We start from the raw sequence: 25,612 nt of genomic DNA on the forward strand, positions 1-25,612 counted from the left end.
AATGTACACTTTACGTGCAGAAGTGCACAAAATGTGATATCATTCTGTTTTGAATGTGTTTTATCAGTTTGGAAAGTAGTGTGTTAACATTTGACAAAAATGCTGCAAATATATTTCAGGTGGTGGAGTATGAATGACAAAAGTGTTCATGGGTTTTAGGAGACGCGGTTCTCACAGACTTCTGTTTCGCTGACTGAGTTTTGACAGTGGATTCAGTTTTGACCAGTGCGTGTAACCAATTGAAAAAAAGGTGAGAATAACAGTTTGGCTGAGATTCATATCATGATGTTAAAGCAGACTGTATATAGATAGTAAACTGCTGTTCTGACCAGAATGTAGTGTGTAGGCAAATAACAGTAAATAATGTGCAAATAGTGTAAATGTTTTAATTTTTCCAATCTTTGTCACCATTAGTTCAACACTGTTCAAAAGTACTTGCAGGTAGTGTAAATTTTTAATTTATTTTCTACCAAATATGTATTTGCAAGCACATTACATCACTGCATATGCCACACCCTTAAACAAAACCCGCCCCTAAAATGAAAATGTGCAACTCAAGCAAATAAATAGCTGTACAATCTTAAAAACCATTAGGGCAGTAATACCTGAATGACCTTTCGTACCATTTTGCTTCTAATGGAGACAATGAAGATTGTGCGATTGGGAGTAATTATTCTCCTCTGTAAGGTAGGATTTTATCTGGGGCACTTTCCAAAAATCATCATGTTCGGAGAATACTTATGTTTATTATCTTGGTTGATTGGGTTGATTTTATAAAAAACCGGCTTTTGTTTTTTTTCTTTGTTAAATAAAGGTCATATTAAAGCTTTTTTTTTTGTAACTACCTCATCTTTTCAAATTCCTTTCAGAGATTTTACTGATTTGTCACTGATTAAAAAACATGCAAAAATCTAAAATATTCATTATATAAGCTATATTCTAATAAGTGCGTACACGTGATTTCTGAAACTATTGCTCCTTTTCTCTAAACTCTACAAACAAAACCCCCAAAACACATTTTAACTCAAAATGATGTTTTTGCTTCAGTCTAAACCAAATGATTATCCATGTACACACCAGCTAACTAATGTAAAACAGCACACAAGTCTTTTGGATGTTTGGTGTGCGCAGCTGTTTGACATCACTCACTGTGCACAAATACTGCAGATACTGTATGCATTTTTTCATTGTTTATCTGAACTTAAGTTTAACAGTTTTGAAAAAAAAAAAAAAAATGTAAATGTGCAAATTGGCCAGTAGGTTCATAGAGGTTTTGCTGGTGTTTGTGTCTGAGTGAGAAAATAATTGATGAAATTTGAAAGATGTCGTCATTAAACACATTTAGTGCCAAAGCAATGATAAATGATCCACAGTTTATCCCACATAGACTGCTGTTGTGCTGGAAGTGATTAAATAATCAAAATACCTTAAATTTAAAGTATATGTACATTACATAAAGAAGTTTAATGTTTCAATTTAGGTCTTTTTGTGTGAATATGTGGAGGGGTCTTCATGTACTCCTGACTTTGAGTCGGAGTTGCTGGTGTTTAAAGTGCACAGAGATCACCTTCACCAAGGAGCAATACTAGGAAGAGGTAAGCTGTGTTCACAAATCACTTTAAATAAAACACTGAAGCAACTTAACATTGAGAGTTTTTGTTTAAATATTTTTAGTATTTGGCTAAATAATCTCTCTACACAGTCTTTTTAACTGTGGACTATAACAGTTATAAATTGTATTCACTCTACTAAATTTGTTTTTCGTTGTAGCTCACAATGAGTGTTGATTAGTGATGTTAATATCAATGTTTTGTCAGTAGCTGATGCTATCAGATCATGGGTATTCATCATGCTCAAGCCACATTTAAAATTTTTTTGAATTGCTCACATTGCAATGACTTTAAATGTATCTTGTTCAAGACTCGCATCTTTATGAGTAAATGAGGAAAATCAGCCATCCGTCACAGTATGTGACCATAGGAGGAGGAAGGCAGGAGAAGCAGGTTTCAAATAGAACTCAAAGGTTTAATAATACTTCAAAAAGGCAGGTAGACACGTACAACACACAACAGTGACAGGACAAAGAGTGAACAAAACCCAGGAATACTTAATAGGGATGAGGGAATAAACAAGACACACCTGAAACAAGGACACTGATCAAATCAGAAACCATGACAACTAACTAAAGGCGGGAAAACTAAACAAAGGAAGACATGTGACAAACAGAACAAAGTGTAAAACAGACAAACATGTGACACCATCACTTGTCGCACTAGTTCTGCTACTGTGAGGCGTTACATGAAGCAGGATCCTGAGGATCTGATGTTGAGCTTGAGGCTATAGAGAACAAGATGGATTTCTCCCTTTCTTTCTTGCTCTCGCCGGACTGTCTGCAGTGTGTTTCTTAGTGGAGTTCACACATGAGGAACTATGGCAAAAAACGGTAGCTTGATTTTTTTGGTTGGAAATTCGGAAAACAGATTCTCTCACTTATTTCTATCCCAGCCAAGGAATGGGCACGTGTACTCTGGGTTCAGGCCAAATTGTGAGTTCGGAGCCCTCCCCTCGGACAGCACACCAAATACGCATATTATATTCTATATACGATTAAATGTAAGTGCAAGCTTGTGAAGTTGAAGTACTGGTACTTTTGCAAATACTGTTTCAGACCATCATCACACCTGGAGGGTGTTCCCATAGCATCAGCTACTGACACAGCGTCTTGTTCCTCTCTCAGGGAACCAGGTTTACATATGTGACAGGATGATTTATTGTGCCAATTGAATCTCTTTTTCTTACAGTAATTTTTAATACATGCGATGGAAGAACAGGAACGCTCTTTCAGTCCTCTGACAAGCGGTTTGCTGTGGACACTGATGGGACTGTAACACTGAAGAGACAAGTCACTCTTCATGAAGGTCACAAGGTGTTTTCTGTGCACACTTGGGACTCCAGTGGCAAGAAGCACACGGTGTCTGTCAGAGTCGAGCGTGTCCACCATCTTGAGGACCATCACATGGACACGGTCATGAACATCTCCTCTCCACAGGTACAAACAAGATCCTTCAAGAAACTGCTGTCAGTACAGTACAAGACTGACCTCTAGTGGACATTTCAGTTTTTATGTGTGCTATTTTACTATGAACATATTCAATGATCAGTTTCTGTACATGTTTAGGACTAATTATTGGAGATGTGTGAATAAACTCATGAAATGTCCAATCCCTGCTGGTGAATGTAATTTGTCTCAGCCCTCTCTGATCGTTCTCAAACACAAAATGAGTCTGATGATGTTTTAGTTATGCAGATCTGAAGCCTAAAATCTAAGATTACCTTAACTTTTACAATGTTTTATATTCTACTCCATTTATTATATGTAATAGAATAATGTACAGCCAGTATGTACCAGTAATGTACCCTAAACTGGTTTATTACATAAGGACCCAAACGTTTACCCCTCCCCGTATATTAATACTGTTACAGTCAGTAGCTGTAATAAACATTTTGAGATGCAAAAATGATCCAAATATTTGACGGCTTGTGTGCTGTATTAAATTGTAAACAAAAAATGTTTTGTGCTCATTGTATTTTACTAACATTCTCAGATGGAATCTCACTCTAATGATCTGGTTCTGACGTTTCCAAAGTCTTCGACGGGTCTAAAGAGAGCAAAGAGAGGTTGGGTTATTCCTCCATTCAATTTACCTGAAAATAGCAGAGGTCCTTTACCAATAAAGCTGGTCCAGGTGAGTGAAAGTCATGAAGGGAATGTACAAAATTAAGAGAAAGAGATTTATCTGTTTTCAAGATTTTTTATTATTGTAACTTATTGCTTTCTGTATTTAGATAAAGTCAGACTTGTCTTTAGAAGCTCAGATGGCATACAGGATCACAGGTGAAGGAGCAGATCTGGACCCTAAGGGGATTTTCACTATAGAACAGATTATCAGGAGATCTGTTTGTGACTCGGACACTCGACAGAGAAACAAAAGCTTCATACAGAGTAAGATGATTTTTAGTTTAACTTTTAAAATCAATATTTAGTTCTTAGTGTATTTCAGTGTTGGATTGTTCATTCTTAATTCTTTGAAAGCTAAGAAAAAGGCCTGGTTCCACAGACAGGGCTTAGACTAAACCAGGATTAGGCCTTAGTTCAATTAGGGTATTTTAGTAGTTTTTATAAACATTCTGTAGAGAAAAAAAAAAAAAAAAACTTTACTGGTGTTCATCTTGAGACAAAACAATGGCTCTGACATATTTCAGTATATGCAAGTTAGTTTCAGTTAAAAAGGCTCAAACATGCATTTTAGTCTGCGACTAGCTTAAGCCTTATCTATGAGACCAGGGGTGAAAGTATAAAGTTTCAGATAAAAATTTCTTGTGAAATGGCTTGACACAATTTTCTTTTCATATGTTTGCAGAGACTGTACATTTTTGTACTTTGTACATCTACTAAGATTTAAGTCAGTTTTAAGTCTGTCATTCTGTCTGCTGTCATGCTGTATTTCTTCTCCTGTCTTTAGCTTGAAGCTCATGCTACTGCAGTTGGTGTGAATGTAGCAGAAAAGCCAATGGAAATTATTGTAAATGTGATGGACCAAAATGATAATAGGCCTGTTTTTACTCAAAATCCATTCAATGGAAATGTTCCTGAAGCTGCTGGAATAGGTAGGTGTATGGTGCAGTTTCTCAGTGAAATTGTTTTTAGCAGTTTTTCCCCAAATGCCTCTTCAGCTCGTACCACCTAATCAGTCTTTATTCTTCTCTCACTGAAGGTCATGAGTTTATGACAGTCACAGCCACTGATGCAGATGATCCAGATACTGACAATGCTGTGATCAGATACTCAATTGTCAAACAAGATCCAGAATCACCAAATCCAGAATCACCAATGTTTCAAATCAACTCTGTTACTGGAGGAATTTGTGTGAATTCTTTAGGTTTGGACAAAGATGTGAGAAGTTGAACATGAACTAATAATGAACAATGCTTTTACAGCATTTATTAATCTTTGTTAATGTTAATTAAAACATTTACTAATACATTATTAAAATCTTGTTAACATTAGTTAATGCACTGTGAACTAACATGAACAAACTGTAATTTCATTAACTAAAGAAGATTAGTACATTCAGTAACAAATGTATTGCTCATGGTTAGTTCATGTTAGTTTATACATTAACTGATGTTTAACTAATGAACCTTATTGTAAAGTGTTACCAATGGTTTTAAATGATTTTATATAAGCAAAGTCATCAGTCATCTTCTCTTTCAGAAATGGCCCAAATACACTTTGACAGTTGTTGCTGCTGATATGGAAGGAAGAGGTTTGTCAACCACTGGCACAGCTGTTATTACTGTGACTGACAGCAATGATAACGCACCTCAGTTTGATCAAACCTTGGTAATGTATATTTATATATTCAGAATATTATAATAGTGTTTTAACTTTATTAATACTTATATGCACCATACATCTCTTTGTTTTAGCACACTGTATCTGTCCCAGAGAATAAAGTAGGGGCTTTAGTGGCCAAACTTACAGTTACTGATGAAGATGAAGAGGGATCTCCTGCCTGGTCAACCAAATATCGCATTATTAGCGGAGACAAGGGTGGGTTTTTCAGTGTCAGTACTGGACCCAGCCAGCTAGAGGGCGTCATCACCACTGTAAAGGTACTGTGTGTTGCTCATGTGTTTGTACAGGCGATTGGTTGTGATGATTTAACTTTAGTAAAAGACACTTTCTTTTCCATTCAGCCTCTGGACTTTGAGAAGAACAAGCAATACATTCTGTCTGTGATTGTTGAGAACGATGAGCCGTTTGTCGGTTCTTTGGCCACTTCCACTGCCACAGTCACGGTGAATGTAGAAGATGTGAATGAGCCTCCAGAGTTTAATCCAAAGGAGAAGATTATTTACAAACCTGAAGATTCACCGGTTGATACTGAATTGGTTTCTTATACAGCCACTGATCCAGACACTGGAAAACCACAGAAGATAACGTAAGAAATTAAGTTTTCCCCCTCAACACAAACCACCAAAATTTCATTATTCCATTTGAGAATTCTGACTGATTTCTCTAGAGATTTCCAGATCTTGTAGAACAATAAAAATCCCATAGACTTGCACTGATGCACTTTTTTATGGAACTTGAATTCAAAGTTTGTTTCTTTGTTTGTTTGTCAAACATTTGTCAATCTTCTCTTGCACTAGTAAACACTGAGAACCATCTTATCAACTGTCTAACAGCTACCTATCAAGACCTATATCCCTTCCAATGTCAAATCATTCTAACCAGAGTTCAAATTATGGCATGCCTGTATATCCTTTTAACTTCAAATGATTTTAAACTTCCAGGCAAGACTTGGTCAAATAAGCATTAATCAGAATGAGCTTTATTCACCAAGTGTGTACAAACAAACAAGGAATTTATTTATTTTTTTATTTATTTTTTTTCAGGAGATTTGGTGCATACATACACATACATACACCGATCAGGCATAACATTATGAAGTGAATAACACTGATCATCTCTTCATCACGGCACCTGTTAGTGGGTGGATATATTAGGCAGCAAGTGAACATTTTGTCCTCAAGAAGCAGGAAAAATGGGCAAGCGTAAGGATTTGAGCGGGTTTGACAAGGACCAAATTGTGATGGCTAGACGACTGGATCAGAGCATCTCCAAAACTGCAGCTCTTGTGGGGTGTTCCCGGTCTGCAGTGGTCAGTATCTATCAAAAGTGCTCCAAGGAAGGATCAGTGGTGAACTGGAGACAGGGTCACGGGCGGCCGAGGCTCAGTGAAGGCTGGCCCGTGTGGTCCGATCCTACAGACGAGCTCCTGTAGCTCAAATTGCTCCAGAAGTTAATGCTGGTTCTGATAGAAAGGTGTCAGAATACACAGTGCATCACAGTTTGTTGCGTATGGAGCTGCATAGCTGCAGACCAGTCAGTGTGCCCATGCTGACCCCTGTCCACCACTGAAAGAGCCAACATTGGACATGAGAGCATCAGAACTGGACCACGGAGCAATGGCAGAAGGTGGCCTGGTCTGAGGAATCATGTTTTCTTTTACATCACGTGGATGGCCGGGTGCATGTGCGTCTCTTACCTGGGGAACACATGGCACCAGGATGCACTATGGGAAGAAGGCGAGCCGGCGGAGGCAGTGTGATGTTTTGGGCAATGTTCTGCTGGGAAACCTTGGGTCCTGCCATCCATGTGGATGTTACTTTGACACGTACCACCTACCTAAGCATTGTTGCAGACCATGTAAATCCTTTCATGGAAACGGTATTCCCTGGTGGCTGTGGCCTCTTTCAGCAGGATAATGCACCCTGTTGGAACTGATTTTTTAGTGCACAGAGATCTGTTACGTCTGAAGAGCAAACAGGTTGTGTCCAGGATGAGAGGGGTCTGTGATGATTTTACCTGCCCGTTTCATCACTCTGGAGTTGTACGAGTCCTGAAGGTTGGGCAGGTGCACAGCAATTATCCTTTCAGCTGTCCCAAAAGTCTGCTGCAGTCTTCTTTTATAGAAGTGCACAGAACCGACTCAATAACAGCGTAGTAAAACTGTGTCATCAGAGCCTGTGGCAGATTGAACTTCCTCAGCTGGCGAAGGAAGAACAGTCTCTGCTGGGCCTTTTTCACAATGGAGTTAATATGATTGTCCCACTTCAGGTCCTGAGAGATGGTGGTGCCCAGGAACCTGAATGACTCCACTGCCTCCACAGTGCTGTCCATGATGCTGAGTGGGGGGAGTGCAGGAGGGTTTCTCCTGAAGTCCACAATCATCTCTACTGTTTTGAGGGTGTTGAGCTCCAGGTTGTTGTGACTGCACCAGACAGCCAGCTCATTAACCTCCTGTCTGTAAGCAGACTTGTCTCCGTCCCAGATGAGGCCTATGACTGTGGTGTCATCTGTGAACTTCAGGAGCTTGAGCTTGGGTTCTTAGGGATGCAGTCATTTGTGTAGAGGGAGAAGAGCAGTGAGGAGAGCACACAACCCTGAGGAGCTCCAGTGCTGATGGTGAGGGTCCTGGATGTGAGTTTTCCCAGCTATACTAGCTGCTGCCTGTCTGTCTATCAGGAAGCTGGTGATCCACTGACAGATGTGAGCACAGAGAGCTGGTCAGTTTATTCAAGAAAATATCTGGGATGAGCTGAAGTCCACAAATGGGATCCTTGCATATGTCTCTGGTTTGTCCAGATGTTGCAGGATGTAGTGCAGTCCCACGTTGACTGCATCGTCCACAGACCTGTTTGCTTGATAGGCAAACTGCAGGGGGTTCAGCAGGGGTCCTGTGATGTCCTTCAGATGGGCCAACACCAGTCTCTAAAATGAAGTTAAAACAACAGGTCTGTAGTAATTTAGTCCTGTGATTTTTGGTTTCCTGGGTACAGAGCGTTTGAAGCAGGAAGGGACTTCACACTTTACCAGTGACCTGTTCATCTGATAATCATTCTGCTTATCATCTGCTATCATTAAGTTGTTCTTGCTGAACATTTCTAGTTTTAATCTGTATGTTTTGGTTCCTCACAGGTTTAAAATTGGCAGTGATCCTGCCGGCTGGCTGAATCTAAATCAAGACACTGGACTGATTAAAGTCAGGAACCATATGTATAAAGAATCTCCCCATGTGAAAGATGGCAAATACACAGCTATCATTTGGGCCGTTGATGATGGTAATTTGTATTTCTTTTTAAGAGAAGACTTCTTGCTAGCACAGCCTTTTTCTAACATTTGTGATTGTGTGCAGGTGATGCTCCAGCGACAGGCACTGGAACCCTGGTAATTCAACTGGAGGATCCAAGCAATTCATTCTGTCTGCGATGATTTGTCTATCAACCCTGTGCCCACTTCTGCTGTGAAGAAGGTTAAACAAGGTTAAATCCAAAAGAGAAGTTTATTTTATAATTGAATTAGAGCATCTATCTATCTATCTATCTATCTATCTATCTATCTATCTATCTATCTATCTATCTATCTATCTATCTATCATCAAGTCAAGTCACCTTTATTTATATAATGCTTTTTACAATGCAGATTGTGTCAAAGCAGCTTTACAGTGATAACTGGTATATAATTTTGGCTGCACAGCAGCTCTTAAAGAATAGTGTCAATGCAGGCAGATCAAAGCACTGTTGAATATCAAATGTCAAGTCAAATGTCAAGTGTCCCCAACTAAGCAAGCCAAAGGCGACAGCGGCAAGGAACCCAAAGTCCAACAGGTGACATCAGGTGACAAACAGGTGGCAAATAGATGTTAAAATGGAGGAAAAAAACCTTGGGAGAAACCAGGCTTAGTCGGGGGGCCAGTTCTCCTCTGGCGAACAGTGCTTTGTTATGATTCAGGTTGCTATCATAAGTCTGATAGGATCGCAACATTCAAAGTATTTATTCCAGTTCAATCCAGTTGAGGATCGTATTCATCACGCCGGTATGGACGGTTGTTGAGGAGCTGCGCTACTGGTTGATGATGTCTTCACAGTGGATGATCTAGTCGACTCAATCTCTGCTGATACTTCAGGGCTGCGTTGTGGTCGTGTCAAGGCGCAGGTCCTTGGTCTCACCTGGATACGGCCTGGATCCGGTTGACTACAGTAAACCTCGGGATAAACAGAAAGACTAACATTAGCGTAGCTGCCATTCTTTTTCTGATGTAACGAGTACATCTGGTGTTATAGGAAGTGTTCCCGGTTCCGGCTGACCTAATTTATGCAGCTTAATAATCCTTTAACGGATTTGAAAATATAAATTGATAATGTGTTATGTGTATCCCAGGTTAAAGAGATGCGTTTTTAGTCTAGATTTAAACTGACAGAGTGTGTCTGCTTCACGAACAATGCTAGGAAGATTGTTCCAGAGTTTAGGTGCCAAATAGGAGAAGGATCTACCGCCTGTGGTTGATTTTGATATTCTAGGTATTATCAGCTGGCCTGAATTCTGAGATCGCAATAAACGTGAAGGACTATAATGCTTTAAGAGCTCACTTAGGTACTGGGGAGCTAAACCATTTAGTGCTTTGTAAGTAATTTAGCAAGATTTTAAAATCTATACGATGTTTAACAGGAAGCCAATGCAGTGACGACAGAACTGGGCTAATATGGTCATACTTCCTAGTTCTAGTAAGAACTCTAGCTGCTGCATTTTGTACGAGCTGCAGTTTATTTATCAAGCGAGCAGAACAACCACCCAGTAGAGCGTTACAGTAATCTAGCCTTGAGGTCATGAACGCATGAACTAACTGTTCTGCATTCTTCATTGAGATCATATGTCGTAGTTTAGACATATTTTTTAGATGGAAGAATGCGGTTTTACAGATGATCTTTTCAAATGAAAGATTGGTATCAAAGAGCACACCCAGGTTCCTAGCTGACGATGAAGATTTAACAGAGCAGCCATCAAGTGTTAGACAGTATTCTAGGACCTCCTGTGTATTGTAACAGTTATTATGTGAAGAAGTTTTTGGTCCATTAGAATCTCTGTTTCTGAATTTAGTAGTAGGAAATTACTGGTCATCCAATTTTTTTATATCAGCTATGCATTCTGTTAATTTTGTGAATTGGTAAGTTTCGTCAAGGCGTGAAGAAATATAGAGCTGAGTATCATCAGCGTAACAGTGAAAACTAACGCCATGATTCCTAATGATATCTCCCAAGGGTAGCATGTACAGAGTGAAAAGCAACGGTCCTAGTACTGAGCCTTGCGGTACTCCATATTGAACTTGTGATCGATATGACCTCTCTTCTACTACAAACTGATAACGGTCAGATAAGTAAGATTTGAACCATGACAATGCAATTCCACTAATGCCAAGACTAATTAATACTGAATTTACTTAAGATGGATACTGACACCATTTTCTTTAAGAGCTGCTGTGCAGCCAAAATTATATATCAGTTATCACTCTAAAGCTGCTTTGACACAATCTGCATTGTAAAAAGCACTATATAAATAAAGGTGACTTGACTTGACAACACTGACGAGAGCGGACAAAGAAATGAAGCTCTAGCGCAAGTTCTGCCGGGAAGACTCAAATGTTAGGTCACTATTAATTCAGATCTACCCAATCATTATCTAACACTTGGAGTATAAAAGATTGGTACTTACACTTGTCTGAGTTCGCAGATGCTGACGCGAACTTCATTAATGTAGCGTCAGTTGCAAACCTTACAAATGTCTTCTAACAGTCATATTGTGTGCGCATATTCAGATTCCGAAGAGGATTTTGTTCCACCATCTCCTCTTCCCCTGCGTCGTAGTTCACGCATTCAGTGCCGCGACACCTCATGGGCTCAGTGGTCTTCGGATAAAATAATCAACACTCTCGAAGCAGTCGGAATACCTCTCAGTCAAGGATTATCCAGAGAAGACCTGCTTCTCATGGCCCAAAATACCCTGGGTAGTCCACCTATTACGGCCGACACCGCTGCTTCAACTTCAGCGCCGTCAGGCCAGACTAAGCAAACCGGCAAGAAGAGGGCAGCCAAGTCATCTTCTCCACATCCAGCCAAAAGATCCTCTCAGTCAGTACGGATAACTTCTCCCACGGCCGTCTCCGGATCCGTGGATGTTAATTTGCAGCTCATTCAGGTCGTTCATAGCCTTTCAGACACTGTCAAAGGCTTAGAATCGAAGGTTTCGAAATTCGAAAATTCCTTCACGACTTCTAACCTTTCAGCAAATCCTCCTTCAAGATCTCTAGTAATTCCAACGGATCTTCCTCCACCTGCCGGATTAAGCTTTTCATCGTGTCTGCCTTCGACCTCCTCTGCACTGCCAGCTTCTCATCATACGATCCAGACGCCATTCCAACAGGTTTCTGCCCCGCCCGTTACATCAAACTTCAGTCTCTCCACGGCTCTTCCAGCCCAAGAGTTTGGTAGGCGTTTTGTTTCACCTGCTGCAGTCACGGTGTCTCCCCAAATAAGAGCTAACATCATCCAAGGTAAGGATATAAACCTGGCAACTTTATTGCTTCCTTCACCCGCAGCTGACAGACAAATGGTGGATTGTGGTGACGTGGCAGTATTTCTCAAAACGTCTGATCCCAGATTACAACGTAATCTCTCATTTGGCGAATTCGTTATCGCTTTCAGCATTTACCGAGACATTTTGTGCCAAGCTTTCCCAGATCGAAGGGAAGAACTCGATCTTTACTTATCAATGATGGCGGATTTTAATCAAAGATATGGAGGGACATTATTTTATGAATATCATAAATCTTTCTCTGCTAAATCTGCTTCTTTCATTTGTCTGTACAACACAAAACTGAACTGGTCCGTCACAGACACTGAACTGCTCGTCCGTCATTTTGGCGGTCAAAAGATCTTATCATGTGCTATATGCAGCGCTCACGGACACTCGGCTTCATTCTGCCCTAAAGCATTCGCTACCAAAGATCAGGCCGCTGTCCATAGTGCTGAAAACGTAAGAGCTCCTCTTGACCGTAGAGGTCGCCCTATTGTGGAATTTAACGGCATTAACCTATGTAATAATTTCAATGAATCTGTTTGTACTTTTTCTCAATGTAAATTTGCTCATGTTTGTAGCTTTTGCAAGGATCCACACCCAAAATCAGTCTGCCCTCACCAGTACAGGCCAGCAACCCGAGGGAAGGCCCAAATTCGGAAAAAATTCTGAACAGACACCCATCAACACCTATTAATATTCCAGTTCTCTCTAGCTATCTCTCTTTTCACCCCGACCCAACTTTTGTTGATTACTTAATCACCGGTTTGTCCCAAGGGTTTCGGGTGGGCATCCTTTCCCAACTTACATCTTCCTTTGTGACTAAAAACCTTCAATCTGCTCTATCAGAGCCCGACGTAGTTTCAGCTCTGTTAGAGAAGGAAGTAAATAAAGGTTATGTTATTGGCCCTTTTGCTTCTCCTCCTTTTTCTCCTTTCCGGATCAATTCTATCGGCGTTGCTACCCATAAATATTCTGGTAAAAAACGTCTCATCTTTGAAATGTCTTCTCCTCATTCCATTCATACTGCAAGCGTTAACGAACTAATTCCCTTAGCTCCGTTTTCTCTGCATTATGCTTCTGTTGATAATGCCATTCATTTAATCAAGATAGCTGGTCAAGGCGTTTGGTTAGCTAAAGCTGACATTACCGATGCCTTCAAGACCATGCCCATTCACCCCTCCGACTGGCCATTGTTCGGCGTTAGATGGGAATCAAAGTTTTACTTTGCAGTGAGGCTCACATTCGGGTGTAGAAGTAGTCCCCACATTTTTAATTCCCTTTCAGAAGCACTGTGTTGGATCCTGCTATTAAACGCCTGTAAGCTTCCTTTTGTTTTACATTTGCTTGATGATTTTTTGCTTATTGATTTTCCTTCTTCCCAATCTTCAATTCTTGACACGCCTAAACAAGTTTTTAGTGATGTTGGCGTTCCCCTTTCGGAAGAGAAAACCCTGGGCCCCTCAACTACGCTAGAATTTCTCGGCATCTTACTCGATACGGTTAACATGCAAGCCTCTCTTCCAAATGAGAAGCTTCTACGAATCAGGGAGTTTCTTGAATCTTTTTCTTCGTTACGATCCGTATCTAAGCGCGACATGCTTTCTCTGCTCGGTCACCTAAATTTCGCGATGAGTATTATTCCTCAAGGCAGGACATTTATTTCTCGTTTGTTAACTCTTGCTCACTCCGTGCCAAAATTAAGCGATCCAATTCGGTTAGAAGAAGGGTGTTTGTCCGATCTCAGTTTTTGGTCGCACTTACTAAATCATTGGAACGGTATTTCCTTTTTCTATAATGAAGCTCCTGAATCATCCTGAAGATTTGCAATTGTTCACTGTCGCTGCCCCTTCTATTGGTTTTGGGGGTTTCTTTCAAGGGCAATGGTTTGCCTGAGAAATGGCCAAAAGCATTTCCTAAGCCTGAATCAGGTTCCGTCTCTTCCGCGCTCCATGAAATCTATCCTTTGGCGGTAGCTAGTGTTCTCTGGGGCTCCGAGTGGTCTCGCAAACGTATTATGATGTTTTGTGATAACAAAGCTACGGTAGCTATTATCAACAAAGGTAGATCTTCCAGTCTGACCATTATGCCATTTCTGAGACGTTTAATCTGGCAATCCGTCGTTCATAATTTCATCATTATGGCTTCGCACATTCCTGGTCACTGTAATATCATTGCTGACTCTCTGTCTCGTTTTCGTTTTCAGGCTTTCAGACGGCTCTGCCCTTCAGCCAATCAGGATCCAACTCCCTGCCCTCCGCTAGCAAAGATAATATTAAACTAGACCAATTGCTCAAATCGGCTAGTCACTATATCTCCAAAGGCGTGGCTTCTTCCACACTCAAGGCTTATACTTCAGCATGGTCTTCATTTCTTATGTTTTGTTTTTCCTTTCAGATTCCGCTATTTCCCATTTTAATATCGACCGTCTGTGCTTTTCTAGTTCACAATTTTGAAAATCGCAATCAAAAAAATTCTTCCATTCGTAGGTTGCTCGCAGGCATTCAATTTTATGCAAGGTATTTTAATCCTAATTATCCTAGTCTTTTCACTGTACCATCTATTCGTTTGTTACTCAAAGGCATGGCTAACTCGTCCAGCAGACGTCCAGATCGCCGCCTTCCAATTACTTTATTTTACAAAGATTAATTCTTTCCATCCGTCTCTTTTCCCCTTATATTAACACTCTGCTAGAAGCTGTGTTTCTATCAGCTTTCTACGGTTTTATGCGCCCAGGGGAATTTACTTCAGATTCTAAACATTTCAATCCGACCCGCTGTCTTTATTTTTCTGATTTATGTTTTTGACCCAAATTCCTTACTCTTTTTCTGAAGCATTCTAAGAATGATTCTCAAGGATCTGGTGTCACTCTAACTTTTTTCAAACTTAATAACAGCTTCTGCCCTTTCTACTCTATGATTAAATATCTCAAAGTCCGGCCTAAAACTCCTGATCACTTTCCCCTTTTTCTTTTACCCAATGGAGCACCCCTCACTAAAGCTTGGTTTAGGACTCATTTAGCTACTGCCATAGGAAGCTGCAACTTTTCCCCCTTGCTATATACTGGTCATTCCTTTAGGATCGGGGCTGCCACCACAGCAGCCAAACGAGGTGTTTTATCTTCAGCCATCAAGCTTCTGGGCAGATGGTCCTCCTCTGCATTTGAATCTTATATCAGACCAGATTCTAAAACCATCCTCGAAGCTCAGCAAGCTCTCTCAAGTCAAGATTAAGGTATTTTCATGCAAATACTGGTGGTGGTGTATGTTTACGTATTTCATTTTACTATTTTCAGCTTCTATAGCTTTGAATTTTTTGGTGCTCGGGGCGGCTTTGTCTCCGTTAGGCCATTGAGGCCTCGTATACATGTGGTCAGTGTGGCCTTGTTTCTGTGTGGCCGATCGCGGCCTTGTCTCTGTATGGCCTATCGTGGTCATGTGGCCGATCGCGGCATTGTCTCTGTGTGACCTATCATGATCGTATGGACGATCGCGGCCTTGTCTCTGTGTGACCTATCGTGTGACCTCTGTGTGACCTATCGAGGCCTCTGTGTGGCCTATCGTGGTGTGACCTATCGTGGTCGTGTGGCCAATCGCGGCCTTGTCTCTGTGTGACCTATCGTGGTCGTGTGGCCGATCGCGGCCTTGTCTCTGTGTGGCCTATCGTGGTCGTGTGGCCGATCGTGGCCTTGTCTCTGTGTGACCTATCGTGGTCGTGTGGCCAATCGCGGCCTTGTCTCTATGTTGCTTTTTTTCCCTGTTCTTTCTCCTTCTCTTATTATGTTTTAATTTGTTTTTTCTCTGTTTCAGGAACTGCAAGATTCTCCTCTGGTGGGTATACATTCCCTCTCACAGTTTTTGAGGGGAGTGTGGGCTCCGTACTGACGGTCACGTCTCGCCACCATTTTTGGGGGTTGGCTACGCCCCTGCCTTCAGCTTCAGGCAGGAAATGCAAAGTCTGCAACCCTCAGGACGTGAGCTACGGACGGGGCCTACGCCAAAGATCATTAACTTTATATATATATTCTGCTTGCTGTTTGGTAATAAATATCAGTGTTTCATTATCTTGCCTCCCGAGTCTTTCTGGTAGAACAACAGAAAAGCAGGAACTTGCATATTGTGGATTAATGAGGTTTAATGAGTAAGGTGATTAATGAGACAGCTGATAAACATGAACTAATAATAATGGTGACCATGGAGATTGATGAGAGGCGGGAACTTATAACAAAGGAACACAGGAACCAATGAAAATCAAGCAAAGAGTCCAAAACAAACAAACAAACATGTGACAATATCAAATAACTTGGGGTACTGTCTGTTCACCTTACAAAATAAGCCGGTGGAGGTGGAATATGAATTGTCAAACTAAACAAACTTGAAATTCATTTAAGAACACGATTTCTCAGTCCCTTTTTAAGTAAATTTTAAGTATCTTGCCATTGTAATTTCATTGAGCTGAGGTTTGTTAGTAGACAAATTTAATTTAAATTTAAATAATTTAAGTACATTGTAATTCAATTGTTTAAAATCTTGGCACACAGTGAACGTTTAACATCCCACCTATTTAGTTGCATTTAGCAATTTTATGCACTTATCTATGTATGATATTCTTATTTTAATAAATTCCCTTTCATTACATGTCTTCCTTGTGTTAATAATACTGTAACAGGCTCTACAAATTAACATCTCACGAATCTTTAACATTGGTCATATGACAAACTCAATATTAATTAATATTAACAATATTGATTTGACTCAACCTATGAGAGCCACCAATTTCTGGTGTTCTGAGAAAGCAGACCACAAACACTTATAACAGTTTGTTCCCCTTTTTTACAATAAGTCAGTCTGCTGACCCCGCCGCAGAATTGTTGACTTCCTCTTTCAGGAGCCAGACACTTCCTCTCCTGTATGTCAAGGCAGCTGTTCCAGAAGCTGGTCTCATCTTAGAAAAGAACATGAATCAAATTGATCATTTTTAAATTTTGATCATAATTATTTCAGAAAATTCAGGGTTGTATTGTTGTTCCTTCACAACCAGTCACTCTCAAAAACGTTCACATGCTCTGTTCCTGAGGAATAACCTCTACCTAAACGTCTACCCAAACTGTTGAGACCATCACATCTTTCATGAAGCAGTTTAAGACACCTCTTCTGCAAGAACTTAAGCACCCACACCATAAAACAAGTCACGCATACACTTCCACAAAAAGCCTTTTCTTCTCAGCATTTCTTCTCTTCTCTAATTTGATTTCTAATCTAGTTGTCAAATAAACCTGACATTGTATATTATGAATATTGTAAAAGTAAAATTTAAGCAAAAATATCTGAAAAACAGACGTCAAAGATGAATTAAGAACTCTTTATTTTTTATTACCAAAATTGAAGACACCTGAAGATAACAAGCAGAATCACTGAAGGAAAGAGAAACACAAGAATTAACAGAGGTTTACATGTTAATGTTGATTTTATTGAAAATGTTTGGTCACCATTACGGCAATCAGTCTTTCATTTAGTTGGGTAGTTTGATTCTTTGCTTTTTATGTCAGTTTGTGGTTTTTGTAATGGTGTTTGCTAATTTTACACATTTTAAATGGTTGACTTTTAAGCAATTCATTTGATTAATTCTAACTCAATTCTTATATGTTGAGTTTAATTAATAATATTGCTCGTAATCTGTTGCCACAATTTTATAGAGTAGATAGAGCATATTACTTTTTACAGTGCTGAATGTATTTGGATTGTGTAGGAAACCAAAACACAAAACCTGACTCAGTTGGGACTCAAACCAGAATAGAATAGAAGAGTGAGGAAACAATCAATGACTTTGTCCATCAGATTGATCAGAGATGCATGAGAAGGAAGACAGATGAATCAAATGCAGCATTTTACATTGAATAGTTTTTTTTTTTAGGATTTTTATACTACGAGTTATAAAAATTTACACTTTACTAGTTCTTATAACTGAGTTCCTATAACTACCCAGTGTGAAAGCCCCTAATGACCACACAGAGTCAGGACCTCGGTTTAATGTCTCATCCAAGAGATGGTGCTTTTTACGGTATGGTGTCCCTATCACTATACTGGGGCATTAGGACCCAGACAGACCACAGGATAAACACCCTCTGCTGGCCTCACTAACACCTCTTGTGTGTGAAACATCATTTGCAATTTCTGTTCTTAACTGTTTTAGTGTCTGGCGGAAAAGTTTGAGAGAATTGGAGCGTGATCTTTGTGGTTGTGCACTCGGGGCAGTTTGGGTAGGCTTTCAACTGAAATTGCAAAGTGTTTGGAATGATTTTATAGTAATTGTTCTGCTGCTAAGATTTACTACATATTTCAGAATACTGCACAAATGCACAAATTGTGATATTATTTTGTTTTAAATGTGTTTTATCAGTTTGGAAAGTAGTGTGTTAACATTTGACAAATGTGCTGCACATATATAGGGATTTTTTAGGTTTATGGATTTTGAAAGATGCAGATTAAATGAAATGAAAAGTTATTCACTGTTTAGTCCTCACAGGCTTCTGTTTCACTGTGAGAAAAGTTTTGACAAGTGGCTTCAGTTTTGACCAATGTGTGTTAGCCGTCATTTTTTTTTTTTTTTTTTTTTTTTTTTATAAATATGCAAGAATAACTGTTTGGCTAAGATTCATATCATGATGTTCATGCAGAATTTATAAATATATAACAATAAAACACTATAAATAAATAAATAATTTTCACCAGGTTTCTGGCTGAAAAATATCTGTGACCAGAAACTGCCCTTGAGATTATTGAAAACAGATCCAGCTTTCTTAATATAGTACAGACCTCCTTGGCTCCAGTTAAGTCATAAAAATACTGTACTAAATTGTGAAATACTAATATACTGTACCTTATAATCACTGTCTAATGAAGGTAGTTTAAATTTTGTTTAATAACTTTTTGAACCTGACACCATTCACACTCAAAACAGTGTGTGTAATGAACCCCGCCTCCTAAAAAGATAACACATGTCCCATATGTGGGGATTTGCACAACTCAAGCAGTGAAATAACTGTGCAATCTTAAAAACCAACAAAGAAGTAAGACTTGAAGGACCTTTTGAGACATTATGCTTCAAATGGAGACAATGAAGATTGTGCGATTGGGGGTTATTATTTTCCTCTGTAAGGTAGGATTTTATCAAAGGCACTTTCCAAAAACTTTAGACATCTTTATTAGTGTCTGATAGTTGCAAGTTTTATCATTTCATGAGAAGCTGATTTTATTTCACATTATAAATCCATAAGTCCAGTAATATGTTTAATGAAGTTAAGATGTTTAGTTTATATTAGTTCTCAACATCCAAAACCAAAAAGCAATATCAATAAAATAGTTTAAGAGAAAAAAAAAAAAGTCATGTGTTGTGGTGCTTCATTTGCAAAAAAAAAAAAAAAAAAAAAAAAATACAAAATATAATCTCTGCAGTCTCTGAATAAATGATGCACATCTTTATATTTTACATATGAAACATCTAATTAAATGTCAAAGTGAACATTATTTTATGCCAGTCGCTTCCATTTACTCATGGCAAGCTATTTTATTGTAATCCTGTATTCTTGTAATCTAAAAGCTCAATTTTGATTTAAGAGCAAAATCTTAAGCATGGACATCACACCAAACCCGTTTAACATATTTTCCCTATGATTTTATGATCATTTGAACTCATGAAATACATCTATTTGTGTAAAGTGATTTCAAGGTTCTGATATTACAGTTGTTTATTATTTATTTTTTTATTACAATCACTAGGACACATTTCTCATTACTTATGTCACTTTAATTCTTCACACTGTTCTTCTTACAAATTTTCAGATTAGTACAGCTGTAAATTTCACATCCAAATGGTTCATAGAGGTTTGCTGGTGTTTGTGTCTGAATGAGAAAAGAATTTGTGTAATTTGAAAGATGTCATCATTGAACACATTTAGTGCCAAAGCAATGATAAATGATCCAGAGTTTAGCTCACATAGACTGCTGTTGTGCTGGAAGTGATTAAATAATCAAAATAACTTAAATTTTAAGTGTATGTTACATATATGTTACAAAATTTTATATTTTTCAAATTAGATCTTTTTGTGTGAATTTGCGGAGGGGTCTTCATGTACTCCTGGCTTTGAGTCGGAGTTGCTGGTGTTTAAAGTGCACAGAGATCACCTTCACCAAGGAGCAATACTAGGAAGAGGTAAGCTGTGTTCACAAATCACTTTAAATAAAACACTGAAGCAACTTAATATTGAGAGTTTGTTTAAATATTTTTAGTATTTGTCTAAATCTCTCTACACAATGCGATCTTTTTAACTGTGGACTATAACAGTTATAAATTGTATTCACTCTACTAAATTTGTTTTCGTTGTAGCTCACAATGAGTGTTGATTAGTGATGTTAATATCAATGTTTTGTCAGTAGCTGATGCTATCAGATCATGGGTGTTCGTCATGCTCAAGCCACATTTAACAAATCTTTGAATTGCTCACATTGCAATGACTTTAAAGGTCCCGTTCTTCGTGATCCCATGTTTCAAACTTTAGTTAGTGTGTAATGTTGTTGTTAGAGTATAAATAAAATCTGTAAAATTTTGAAAGCTCAAAGTTCAATGCCAAGCGAGATATTTTATTTAACAGAAGTCGCCTACATCGAACGGCCAGTTTGGACTACATCCCTCTACTTCCTTCTTTAATGACGTCACTAAAACAGTTTTTTGACTAACCTCCGCCCACAGGAATACACAAGAGTTGCGTTTGTAGAGTGTGTTTGTCGCCATGTCGTCGAAACGCTGTTATTTTCATCCCGCAGTCCAATCACCGGGTCTGATTCCGGCTCAAATTGATAGGGTAAAATTAAAGACATGTTTACAATAACACTGAGCGCGTGCATCTCCACGTTATGGTAAGAGGCGTGACCTTTCCGGGCACGGTGCGCTAAGCTGCTGTCGAATCACAACACAGGAACCGCTGGCACAATCAGAACTCGTTACGTATTTCTGAAGGAGGGACTTCATAGAACAAGGAAGTCATCAGCCCGTTTTTATGACAGTGGAAACAGCGGTATACAGATAAGTAAATTATGTGAAAAATACTGTGTTTTTTTACACGCGAAACATGAACACATGTTATATTGGACGCTATAAACACAATCAAAGCTTCAAAAAACCACGAAAAACGGGACCTTTAAAAGTGTTTTGTTCAAGACTCGCATCTTTATGAGTAAATGAGGAACATCAGCCATCACTTATCGCACTACACTAGTTCTGCTGCTGTGAGGCGTTACATGAAGCAGGATCCTGAGGATCTGATGTTGAGCTTGAGGCTATAGAGAACAAGATGGATTTCTCCCTTTCTTTCTTGCTCTCGCCGGACTGTCTGCAGTGTGTTTCTTAGTGGAGTTCACACATGAGGAACTATGGCAAAAAACGGTAGCTTGATTTTTTGGTTGGAAATTCGGAAAACAGATTCTCTCACTTATTTCTATCCCAGCCAAGGAATGGGCACGTGTACTCTGGGTTCAGGCCAAATTGTGAGTTCGGAGCCCTCCCCTCGGACAGCACACCAAATACGCATATTATATTCTATATACGATTAAATGTAAGTGCAAGCTTGTGAAGTTGAAGTACTGGTACTTTTGCAAACACTGTTTCAGACCATCATCACACCTGGAGGGTGTTCCCATAGCATCAGCTACTGACACAGCGTCTTGTTCCTCTCTCAGGGAACCAGGTTTACATATGTGACAGGATGCTTCATTGTGCCAATTGAATCTCTTTTTCTCACAGTAATTTTTAATGCATGCGATGGAAGAACAGGAACGCTCTTTCAGTCCTCTGACGAGTGGTTTGATGTGGACACTGATGGGACTGTAACCCTGAAGAGACAAGTCACTCTTCATGAAGGACACAAGGTGTTTTCTGTGCACGCTTGGGACTCCAGTGGCAAGAAGCACACGGTGTCTGTCAGAGTCGAGCGTGTCCACCATCATGAGGACCATCACATGGACACGGTCATGAACATCTCCTCTCCACAGGTACAAACAAGTTCCTTCAAGAAACTGCTGTCAGTACAGTACAAGACTGACCTCTGTTGGACATTTCAGTTTTTATGTGTGCTATTTTACTATGAACATATTCAATGATCAGTTTCTGTACATGTTTAGGACTAATTATTGGAGGCGTGTGATAAAATCATGAAATGTCCAATCCCTACTGGTGAATGTAATTTGTCTCAGCCCTCTGATCATTCTCAAACACAAAATGAGTCTGATGATGTTTTAGTTATGCAGATCTGAAGCCTAAAATCTAAGATTACCTTAACTTTTACAATGTTTTATATTCTACTCCATTAATTAATAGTTTTAGGGTTACCATTGTGGTGAAGTGTTGCACTTGTGCTTGGGTTGAACAAACTTTCAAATTACTTTAATAAGAAAGTAATCACTGTGGTAGTGCTCTGAGTTGCATTTCCCAAAAGCATTGTAATCCTATGTTGACTGTAAAACCATTGCCACCATTGAACTTATGATCAATTTAGGTTTTACAATGTTTTTGGTTAAGGCAATTTAGGATGAATCCAGTATCACATATAGATTTCTAACACAGAACATCACAAAAGTTATATAAATCACAAAATTAAACAAGAAGAATTAATTGTAAAAATCAATGTATATGAAAACAATTTACTTTTTATTTATTTATTTATTGCTTTTTATTTATTTTCCAAAAACATTGCAAATTAGTTGGGCTGACACTATTAAATTAAGCTGTTCCCAACCATAGTAAATAAGTTGAATCAACCTTAATAAATTAAGTTGACCCAACGTAAGTACATTAAATTGGAATAACAGAATTGCATAATGCTGAAATAAAGCAACTTAATCATGTGGAAATCCTTTCCATGATTTTTTTATGTTTGTTCAAAGAGTTATTTTTATGAGTGTAAACTGGACCCATAGGGACCCAAACGTTTACCCCTCCCCATATATTAATACTGTTGCAGACTGATTTTAATACAGTCAGTAGCTGTCATAAACATTTTGAGATGCAAAAAATATCCAAATATTTGATGACTTGTGTGCTGTATTAAATTGTGAAAATAAAAAAAATAAATAAATAAATAAATAAATAAAATGTTTTGTTGCTCATTGTCTTTTACAAACTTTTTCAGATGGATTCTCACTCTGATGATCTGGTTCTGATGTTTCCAAAGTCTTCGACGGGTCTAAAGAGAGCAAAGAGAGGTTGGATTATTCCTCCAATCAATGTAATAGAGAATAGCAGAGGTCCTTTACCAATAAAGCTGGTCCAGGTGAGTGAAAGTCATGAAGGGAATGTTCAAAATTAGATGGTTGTGAAAGAGGTTTGTCTGTTATTGACTTTGTTCTCTTATTGCTTTCTGTATTTAGATAAAGTCAGACTTGTCTTTAGAAGCTCGTATGGCATACAGTATCACAGGTGAAGGAGCAGATCTGGACCCTAAGGGGCTTTTCCCTAAAGACTTTTTTTTTTAGGAGTTATGAGCCATTTCGCGCATTTGATTGCTGTAGCGCCACCTATTGGCCGATTTGGGTCATACTTTGTCAACCTCTCCTCGATTTTTGTACTATCATTTGACAAAGTTTCAAGTCTCTAGGCCTTACGGTTTGGGCTGCACGATGCGTTTTACGGCAGAAGAAAAAGAATAATAATAATAATAATAATAATAATTAAAGCTGCAAGCAGCATTTACCGGGGTTCAAGCATTTAAGGCCTTTAAGCACATACAAAGGTATTATATTTTATTTAGCAAGCATGTAAACATTTAGATTATAAACAGAAAAGACAATTTAGAGCAAATTCAGGCAATTTAGCAAGGAAAAACATGGTTTATAAAGGTTTCTTGACAGTTACAGCGCCATCTATTGCCTGATTCCCACCATTTTTGCGGGGTGTCCTCAGAATGTGTCCATACATATGTGTGCCAAATTTGGTGAAAATATCTCATTTCATTTTGAAGTTATAGACACTTATATATCAGAGAGCATAAAAAATGACCCATGAAAGACTTTGATTGGATTTTTTTCCCACTTCCTATCAAAATTTTGACATTTGGGCGATAATATATAGTAAACCAACTTAGGTTCCGTGTTTTCTACGCTTGTTTCGTCTCGATAGGACTAACGGTTTCGAAGATATTCGCAAAAATTTTTTAAGCGCTAAATCACAACGTAGCACAAACCATAAGGCGAAACCTAACATGTTTGATATCGTTGGACTCGGCAAGGATTCAGGAGTAAAAAGACGTGACTCCCATGAAAATAAGTCAGACACATCCAAAGTTATATATATTTTCATCTAAAACCATTAGAAACATATGTTTTTTAAAGTTTTTTCACAATTACAGCGCCACCTATTGTCCGATTTACACGAAAATTGGCATGCTTCTTTAGAGTCATATACTTCATGTGCTCACCTATTTTCGTGAAGTTCTGAGCTTTTGTTTAGGTTTTATAGGCTTTTGGGTATATTTAGCCAAGCCCATTTTCTAAATGACCCAGTTATAGCGATCCAAAGGGCAAAGTTCAACTTTTTTTTGATAATTATTGATCTAGAGAGTCCATAGAATTGTCCTACACTGGTTTCGTTCCGATCGGCCAAAAAACCTAGGACTAGTTCGCAAAAGTAGGTTTTTCACATATTTGCGAATAATTAATGAACAATTTGATTGACAGCATTGGTTTTAGAGGCAAAGTTGTTCAGCATGAGGAGATCTATCAACTGATATGCATATTATGTGGTTTTATGAAACACCACGTGATTACCGAGGCGTAAAACTCGTTAGCGCCAACTTGTGGCCGATTTCTTTCAAAATTCTTACAGACCTCTAGGACCATGAGTCAAACATGTCCATCAAGTTTCGTTCCGATCGGCCTCCGTTAACCTGGTCTAATAGGTGCTCAAACTTCATTGGCCAAAGGCGGCCATGTTTTTTGAGATACGCCAATGTCCTCATAGAATGTCATGCCCCCTTGGACCAAGACACTGCATGCCAAATTTCAAGTCAATCGGACTAACAGTTGCATAGTTACAACCGTTTTTATGTTTTTTTCAAGTTATAGCGCCACCTAGTGTCCAATCGACGCGATTTTTTTATCGTGACCAAAGATTGAGCCCCTACACATGTCTTCCGAGTTTGGTGCAAATATCTCATTTGGTTCTCGAGTTATAGCCATTTTAGTAAAAGTGGCTCCGCCCACATTGCATGTTTTGGCGCCCCTTAGCGACTGTGAATCAAAATTTCAAAATTCTCTCGATAATTATTGATCTTTAGACTCCATAGAACATTTCTGCACTGGTTTGGTTCCGATCGGACGAAAAACCTAGGACTAGTTCGCAAAAGTAGGTTTTTGACAAAATTCAAAATGGCGGAAACATTTTCATACCGGAAATGAAATCGGAGATATACGTTTTGTTCGTCAAGGTCTCAGCTTTCCAATGATATAAGACACTTGACTCTGTGACACAGGGTTTAGGAGTTATGAGCCATTTCGCGCATTTGATCGCTGTAGCGCCACCTATTGGCCGATTTGGGTCATACTTTGTCAACCTTTGTCTTTAGTCTTTTTGTCTTTATTCTTC

The 25,612-nt window shown here is 38.9% G+C and overlaps 2 protein-coding genes across 3 annotated transcripts in view; both read left to right on the forward strand.

The window, feature by feature from the left end:
* The window catches only part of LOC125244462 (protocadherin Fat 3-like), a 108,740-nt gene that overhangs the window by 61,618 nt on the left and 21,510 nt on the right, over positions 1-25,612 (forward strand). The window contains 8 exon segments of the mRNA XM_048154541.1: positions 1,481-1,595; positions 2,802-3,049; positions 3,606-3,746; positions 3,847-3,939; positions 3,941-4,003; positions 4,524-4,668; positions 4,776-4,954; positions 5,276-5,404. Of these exon segments, the coding sequence (XP_048010498.1) occupies positions 1,481-1,595; positions 2,802-3,049; positions 3,606-3,746; positions 3,847-3,939; positions 3,941-4,003; positions 4,524-4,668; positions 4,776-4,954; positions 5,276-5,404 (1,113 nt within the window).
* LOC125244934 (cadherin-1-like) lies at positions 18,773-25,586 on the forward strand. Of its 2 annotated transcripts, none has more exons than XM_048155333.1 (5): positions 18,773-19,138; positions 20,077-20,191; positions 21,779-22,026; positions 23,205-23,303; positions 23,401-25,586. In XM_048155333.1, the coding sequence occupies exons 1-5, from the start codon at positions 19,079-19,081 to the stop codon at positions 23,503-23,505; spliced, it is 627 nt and encodes a 208-aa protein (XP_048011290.1). In that variant the 5' UTR covers positions 18,773-19,078; the 3' UTR covers positions 23,506-25,586. The 2 variants fall into 2 exon arrangements, with proteins under 2 accessions (XP_048011290.1, XP_048011289.1); XM_048155332.1 differs by having other exon boundaries at positions 18,811-19,138; positions 23,163-23,303.

The sequence above is a fragment of the Megalobrama amblycephala genome, linkage group LG14 (genome assembly GCF_018812025.1).
Source record: "Megalobrama amblycephala isolate DHTTF-2021 linkage group LG14, ASM1881202v1, whole genome shotgun sequence".
Classification (NCBI taxonomy): domain Eukaryota; kingdom Metazoa; phylum Chordata; class Actinopteri; order Cypriniformes; family Xenocyprididae; genus Megalobrama; species Megalobrama amblycephala.